General features: G+C 36.5%; 1 protein-coding gene across 1 annotated transcript in view; it reads right to left on the bottom strand.

Moving 5' to 3' along the window:
* Nucleotides 1–3,361: 3,361 nt before the first annotated feature.
* Nucleotides 3,362–8,425, bottom strand: part of bmp5 (bone morphogenetic protein 5) — an 11,334-nt gene continuing 6,270 nt past the window's right edge. The window contains exons 3-7 of the mRNA XM_014034293.1: nt 5,741–5,889; nt 5,291–5,488; nt 4,782–4,858; nt 4,542–4,652; nt 3,362–4,404 (exon numbers count right to left, since the gene is read on the bottom strand). Coding sequence (XP_013889747.1) covers nt 4,255–4,404; nt 4,542–4,652; nt 4,782–4,858; nt 5,291–5,488; nt 5,741–5,889 — 685 coding nt within the window. The 3' untranslated portion in view covers nt 3,362–4,254. The remainder of the gene's footprint in view (nt 4,405–4,541; nt 4,653–4,781; nt 4,859–5,290; nt 5,489–5,740; nt 5,890–8,425) is intronic.

Below are 8,425 nucleotides of genomic sequence, written 5' to 3'. Positions count from 1 at the left end.
GAATACACACATGCTACTTAGCAAGATTTACTGGTTTTATTTGAAAAAGTGGCAGTTATCTTTTCATGTTACTGCTCAGGCATGGTTAGGATGTAATGCTAAAAGATTTGTTGCTTAAAGGAAACCACAAAAAATCATAATTGACTTGTGTGCTTTAAGGATTGTCATGAAAAATGTGTTTTACAAAAGGTTGCGTGCATGAGAGACAAAAAAAGAAAGTGGGAAAACAACTATGAATCCAGTTTATAGCGTTACGCAAGAAAAACAAGCTGACGTTTAATTGTAGTGTATTTATTAGATTGGCAAAGGAATGCAAATATATTACATGTTTTTAAAAGTGCTGGAATCCACAGGTGCCAGCTTTAATGTTAATTGGAAGCGACAGTTCGGTTCACAAACAGCCCGTTGTAACTCTGAGGATTCGGAACGATCTCTTCTCTGACTCTGAAAGTTAATGTGCACATGTGAATAACAAGCAAACATTGCAGGATTTTTCATCGCTGCACTCAGCGAGGACACATTCCTCGCTGTCCTGCCGCAGCCTTGTCATACCAAACAACACGGAAAAATGTGACCCATATGGTTTCCTTTTTCAAGAGGGACTGATTGAGCTGTATGGAAGTCACAGCCCACCCACAGAATTAGAATAAGGAGAACCATATGTGGGTAGAATTAGGTAAACTGCACAACATTTTTATTAGATACAGTTTCACTTGCCTTGTGGATGGACTGCAAGGTGACACTTTGAAAATAATCTCAGAGCCGTGGAAAGAAAAGGAGCCCTGATTAGCACACAATATACTATGGTTTTAATCAATTAAATGGGTTACAGTTTTTCTATTGCATCAAAACACAATTTCAACAATTTACATGTCACTCATTGAAGATGATAGCTAACAAGGTAATATTGTCCTTTTGCTTCTTCCAGAACTCTTTGCCATCAAGCTACTTTGTCTTATTTTAATCATTTATAAATCKTTATCATAATCAGTTGGTTCTGGTAAAGCATACGACAGCTTTCTTATTTGTAACATTTAGACTTTGAAATGTTTAACTTAATTTAAACAAACTTTCCCTGCTTTACACTGAGATATGTTTAACTCTTTAATATTGCTGTATAAGATCAACATACTTATTCTGTTTTTGTCTTCTTTTAGGTTTTCACTACAAGCTTGTTAATTTTAGCTCTGTTTTGTTAAATTTTAACTTTTGTCTATGGTTTTGCTAATCGTAGATTTTAGCTACAGATTTCCAAATTTGAGTTTTTAACTACAGTTTAGTTACATTTAGCTTTTAATTATTTTATCTTTTAAGTAGATTTCTGAATATTTGTAATATTAATCTAATGCTAATGTGAGCCTATACCTACCATTTTAATTTTTTATACTGTTTTGTTCATTTTAGCTTTTAGCTGTTTTTGTTGTATTTTAGCCTGTAGGTTTTTCCACATGTAGCTTTTTTTTTATAAAACTATAGGTTTTTTTCATCGTGAGTTCTACAGTTTTCTTGCCTTTGTCTTTTAAATAATTTTGCACTTTTTAGCTATTATTAGCTTTTCATTTGTTTCTGCTAATTGTAGCTTTTAGTTCAAATTTATCTGATTATTCTGCAAACTGTCAGTCACATTCCAGAGCATCTGCCTTCAGGTTTTTATATTATTTGTCACTTCAACAGTAAGGATTTGCAGGGATTTGCTCATTTTTAAAAAAGAGAGAGAGCAAAATGAAAAATAACGTCTCTTCTGTGATTGAATTTGTGGTTGTCATAATGTCCAGGACATCTCTGAGAGGCCTGCGGCGTCTTTGTCGGTGGTCTGACAAGATTAGTTGCTCTTCTGTCATTGTTTAGAATTAGCTCTGCAGTGCTTATTTATCCACTTCCTGCTGGCAATGGTTTAGATTAGAACAGAATGACCTGAATTATCAAGTGTTTGTGGCTTGTGACAGACAGCAAGGCTCAGCCTGTTAAAAGCTTCAGGAAGGTTTTGCTTTAATGAATTTATCCCATTTGCTGAAAAAAAAAACACGTTTTTTGCAGCTGCTGACATGAACATGTCTTTTATTTTACTCAAAAAATGTTTTTAATAGAAAAATTCTAAAAACACATGACATTATGTAACAGTTTCTGTAGCTCAACAGTAGATTTTGACACATTAATTGAATAATGTCATAATTTATTAAAAAGTTTTCACAAAAACTAGCAATAGGGACTTTGACCTTTTCCAGCGTAGATCAGAGGTTCTGATCCCGTGAAGGTTGAGGCTATTTTAATTCATTGCAGCCGATTTGACAATGAAGTCGTTGCTTCATACAGAAGTTTGTTCATATCAGTAAGTACACTTCTGTCAAAGAATAAATGTACCTGATTTGGAAGGAATCCATGAAATAAAACAGTAGATGGAATTGTTGAGTGCAAGGCGTGATCATGCCAGGCAACAGGCCGCAGGAATGCAAATCACGCCTCAAGCCAAGAGTTAAGCTAGCAGGTGGCCTCTTCTATTCACCAAATGTCAACACTCCTTTTAGATGGAGCCCACATAACATCTGGGCAGGCCAAAGCCACTGCTTTTAATTAAGTCAAATACAGTTGCTCAATGTTCTGCCGTGTCAAGAAAAAAAATAAAATAAAAAAATAACAGCTGAGACGACGGGAAGAGGTAAAAATGCAACAGCACATATTCTGTTTTCTGAGAAGTTCAACACAGTTGTGTAAATAAATATTAATCCTTCACCTAATCCCCACATTTCCAGGACCATTGAAAATCACTCTGTAATCAGAGCACTTCACTGGAACGAGCACAAACCCACTGGAAGTTACCCTTATCCCGAGTGAGGTGGAAAAATGCAATAAATTTCTCTCCATCGTGGTCATGGTTTCCTCTTTGTTCTTAGCCTTGGCTTTAAATAAATGACAAAAGCGCTGAATATATTTTTACAGAATGAAAACAAGCAGAGGTATACCACACACAACACATAAACATGAACGGGATGGATGAGAACCAGCGTTTTTTTTTTTTTTTCCGGCGGGCTTTGGAGGTCACAGCATTGTTTTAGTATTTGAACTCAGCAACTAGCATTACAGCTTCCCGAGAGCATGTCAACAGTTTATGTCATGCTTGTTAAACATTTATAAATCTGAGACGGTAGTCCGGCAACAGAATGCTAAACAGCCACAGATCTCCAAACAGAAATGCAAAAAGGCCAAGGCTGGAGGACTTACATCTGGAAGGCTCTATAAGAGGGGGCGGGGTGGGGGGGGGGGGTGCTTTTATTCTTGAAGCTATTTTAAACATACATTTACTTTAGGTTTATAAATGGAGCACGGAAAGCTGAGAAGTCAAATTAAAGCCAAGCAAACAGTGTTTTTTTTTAAAGTAGAACCTTTATTAAAATACACAAGACTATCATTAAGTTATGCTTCTCAATTCATGAAGCAAAGATGTTTCTAGTTATGAAAAGGCCCACAGAGAAATGAGAAACAGTGTGTTTTGGAAGAGTAATACAAACTTTGTTAAAAATCGGTATGACTGGGAGTACTTTCAAAATTGAAGAGTCAACAATCTACTTATTTCACTGCAAAACAAACAAAAGTGTCCTCCTGGGACATATTGTCTTGTTAAAAAAATGACTCAAACAGGGTGAGACAGTATAAAAGCTCACAGACAGCTTGAAAATAGCTTTAGGCAGTTTAGTTCATAATAGAAAACATATTTGTTACTCCCTCTGATCCAATTTAACTTCAAATGTTTTCAACATCCTGTTCAGCTTGTGATATCTACCCTAAAATCATCACACTGAGATGTGCCATGTGCTCAATATTACCTCGGTTCTGTATTTTTAAGCATTATTCTATTTTTAAAAATCCATTATTGCATATTAGCTAATACAAAAATTAGCACCAAAGTATATAATATTACCATTAAATATAAGTCCTCATATATTTACAGCACAATTACATGAAAAAAGTGAAAAACAAAGCAATTATTATAACTCCAGTGAACTGTTTGCTCATAAAAGATATGTAGACAAAAGTATATGCCAGTGGACACAGGAACTAAAAAGCTGTAATGCAATAATCAACAGTTTGAGCTAAATATTTAAATATTACAATATTCAGTGCTATTTATAAAATGACAAATAAATTAAGCAAGAAAACCTTTATACACATAATACTGTACATCACATGACACCTGCAGCAGATGTGTTTTCCAGCATGTCCCAAATCAGACTACCATAAATTAAACCCCCTCAAAAACTAATGGCACCCACAAGATCGGACCACCATATTTCTATACTTTTTCAAAATAACGTTGGAGCTGTCGTCAAAGTAAAGCACGGATATGGCGTTGAGCTTGGTTGGGGCGCAGCATGGCTTTGGGACATTGTTCGGAAACATTAAATGGACCTATAAACGAGAATACGTGCAAAGTGTAAAAGATCCTGCAATTAATGACTTTCCAGTTCACTTTTAATAGTAATATGAGCACATAATGTGATTTTATAATGGTGCAACTGGGCAATGGACTCTAAAAGGATACTCACCAGGGTTTGCACGATTGCGTGATTTGTTGCATTCATGTGAGCGTTGAGCGGAAACGAACATTCGCCATCGCAGTAAAATGCTGCGTATCCCTCAGGTGCAATAATCCAGTCCTTTACACAAACAAAGACAATATTTCTTTTCTATAATTTGTAATCCAGATGGATGTTTTCATAGTTTCCCATAGTACTTATGCAAAAATAAATAAATAAATAAAATTGTAAAAATCGACTGAGTCCTACCTGCCAGCCCAGTTCTCGGAAACTGACGTAAAGTTCGTGCTTCTTACACGCCTGCTTCTGTTCACTGGTGTTATAATCTGAAGAAAATGATGAAAATAGAACAAAACTCTATTTAATGATAATAAACATTTGAAGACTGAATGAATATATTTTGTGTTTAAATGGCAAAATTTATCTCTGATTGTAACAGCTCTTAAGAAACCCTCAAAAAAAGCAAACTGAAGTCTAAAAATAAAAAAAACAAAAGGTTGAGGCAAAGTTTTAGAACTGTAACAGTAATAAAATATACAAATAATTCCAAATGTTTGCACAACGAATATACACAAATAATAAAACTCCTACTGAACACTTAATTCTCTAGTGAGCACTGAACGTGCTGCAGTTTGCTTCAAAGGTAATTAGAAAATAAAAGCACTTCCTAACTTTAAGACAACAGCATTGTTAGTGTTTGTAAGGATTTAAAAAAACATTGTAAAACCAAAAAAAACACCACAAGTTTGTGAACGCGCCTCCGGTTTTTGGCGTCCTTGATGTTTCTTGTTGATTGTTGGATTTATTGCGATTGTGGTTCTTCTTTTTCCCACCGGCAGCTCGGACGGAGCGAAGCAACACCCCACTGGCCTTAAAGAAAGCAACCATGAATGGCTGTTTGGACTGGGGCCCGTTCCTCCCAATGATTCCAGCAGATTTAATGTTGATGCTCCGTCCTTTACAAAAGCAGGAAGTCAATTAAACTCTTTCAAAAACAACAGTAAAAAGCTCATTTTGTACTTTATGACTGCTTTCATGATGAGCTTTAAGGCAACCAAACATTTAAAAACTAATTTGGGTATACAGTATTTGTGGTCAATGTTTTCTATTTCCTTTACAGTTACATGCAAATATATGAGTATGTGATAAATCTGTAAAGGTTTGAGGGAAATATGAAATCTTTAGAAAGAAATTAGAGCTTCACTTACCATCCATTGTCTCCACACAGAGCTGAAGGCCAAAGTTCTGCTGTGGGTTCATCACCCAGTGGTTACTGGTGGCTGTTATATCGAACACTAACCAGCCCCCATCGGATGCCTGGACCTTTTTAGAGTCGAGCAAAAATGTCTCTGCATCTCTGAAAGTAAAAACAAAAAGACACATTTTTGTAAATTACCCCAAAAAGACTAAACCATTTACTAATAACGATGTCCAAACTTTAACATTTGCACTTTTTAACTATTTTTAAGAGGTTTTGAAGTAAAAGTGTTTTGTTTATTAGATAAGAAACCTGTACAGCTACAGGTTGAAAAAAAAACTGTTTGCGGTTTTAAAAAAGAACAGAGTTCTTGAGGTAAAACGTGCGCCAAGATCTGCGCAAAACATTTCAGGAGTTATGAATCACCTATGTCAGCGTTTGTGTATTTTCAGTGCAAAAGCTTGACAGAAGGCATCAATCAACTCCCTGCTCCACGATTTGCACTTGATTCCTTTCAACTGGCAGATCGGATGCAGCAGCAGCTGGTAGGTTTTCTGCGGTCACGTCGTGCTGGCTGGAGACGTTCGAGGTTTTTCCATGTGGCCTCAATAGCTCATGTGTTTATTATAGGTGAAATAAAACTTGAGATTAATTTTTTATGAAGAACATACAGCTGAACTTCCTCTATAAAGTGCAATTTGAAGTGTACTTTTTTGCAATAATTTGATTTGCTTTGGTATAAATTTACAGCCATGGTTAAAGCAGAAAAAACTACATGGCAAGTAAAAGCTAAATATAGTTTTAAAATAAGCTTTATTTTATTTTGTCCAATTGTGCTCAAGGGTAAAAAAACTGGCCAATTTTGGCTAACAGGTTTTATTCATTAAGGAATGAGTTAAAAGAGGGTTAACGCATGTTTTTATATGACAGAACTGGGTGCGCTAGAAATACTGATGTACGTGTGTAAAAATGTTTTATTTACCCAAAACAAAGTGTTTTTTTTAAAATAAATGTACAACAGCAAGAGATTCTGGTTGAAGTACATAACATCAGATATTCAAATCCAAGACTTTAATTTCCTTTATTACATTTTTAGTTCGTATAAAATGGTTGCAGTAAAAAATAAAAAAAGAAAACCACCGACTGAAATTTCCATTTACAGTAATAATTTAAAGTTTTTGTATCATTTTGATGCCCGCTGAGCTGTAAGCAATGGGAATGTCTTGCTCCTGTCTGAGAACACTTATTCAAAAGGTCTATTCTTGGTGAAAACATGTGTGAAAACATGAACTGAGCATTCTTCCCCTTTAAGATGGCTAAGTCCATCGACTTGGACCTTTTCCARTCCCAGGAGGGCCATATCTTGCCTTCAATCACCCACACACATTTTTTGGCAAGAAAATGTGGACCCGCTTTTAAGCACACCCTTGTGTATTCAGCTATGTTGTGCTTTAAACTTCCGGCATATTGTTCGGACGGGCAGGTGGTGGGCACCACAGCGATCACCGGATCACCCAAGGGACCCCGCCCCCTCAACCCGGACTCCCCCCTGATATGGGCCCTCATGGTTTTAGATGGGACGCGGCTCGCTTGGCAGGCAACACAAGACGAGTGATAACTGATGGACCTTCCGAGCTACATAAGTGTCCAACTTGCTAATGGAGTTCTCTTTATCCAAGAACTATATTTGTAAAGCGGACATGGTGCCGATGAAGAAGAGCAGAGTTTCAGATATAAGACTGGTTCTTGGAAGTGGGAAGGACATTTAACTTGTATAAAAGTGAAATACRACTACACACATTAGGATGCAAATATTTTTATCATTCTTAGTGAGAGGATAGTTGCAATGTTAATGTTTTTCCTGCAACAATTAATAATAAGAAAGTTAGCTAATTTATCCGCATTATCAAAACAATGAAAGCAGACTTAATTTAGGTCTTTTGTTCCTCTATGATGGCCATCTAATGTTTGTGTAACACAATAAGAAAGCCTAGAAAAATCATCTTTAACATCACGTTAACCATTTGTACCATAACATAAAACATACCTCAATGATGTTTGATTACATCAGTGGTAAAGGAAGAATTAGGCCCAAAAATGTATATCATCAATACTAGGGTTGGGGATTATTGACATAAAAATCAGTCACGATTAATTGTGGCATTTAGCCGATAACAGTTAATATGACGATTAATAGATGCATGTAAACTTTGTGGCCTTGGTCTGTGTTTTCTGGCTTTCCTCTTACTCTGATTTATGCCGGTCTTTCATGTGATTAAACAAGACTGTAGGGTTAGGGTTAGCTGCTCCATGACACCTTCCATGCGAGCCTGATCGTGAGAGTGTGTTGTACGCAAAAAGACAACATTATGGCACTAATTGGGGCGGCTGTGGTGGAGTGGTTCGGGGAGTCGTCCCGTAACTGGTAGGTCGCCGGTTCGATCCCCCTTTCTATCTGTCTCAGTTGTTGTGCCCTTAGGCAAGACACTTCACCCACCTTGCCKACTGATGGTCAGAGTGGTCTGGTGGCACTGGTGAATGGCAGCCCCACATCTGTCAGTGTGCCCCAGGACAGCTGTGGTTGTAGCTTACCACCATTAGTGTATATTATAGATAGATAGATAGATAGATAGATAGATAGATAGATAGATAGATAGATAGATAGATAGATAGATAGATAGATAGATAGATAGAT

This window comes from Austrofundulus limnaeus, unplaced genomic scaffold, assembly GCF_001266775.1.
Source record: "Austrofundulus limnaeus strain Quisiro unplaced genomic scaffold, Austrofundulus_limnaeus-1.0 Scaffold2038, whole genome shotgun sequence".
Lineage (NCBI taxonomy): Eukaryota > Metazoa > Chordata > Actinopteri > Cyprinodontiformes > Rivulidae > Austrofundulus > Austrofundulus limnaeus.
The sequence above is the reverse complement of the archived record's forward strand: the minus strand, read 5'-3'. Positions and strand labels throughout refer to the sequence as shown.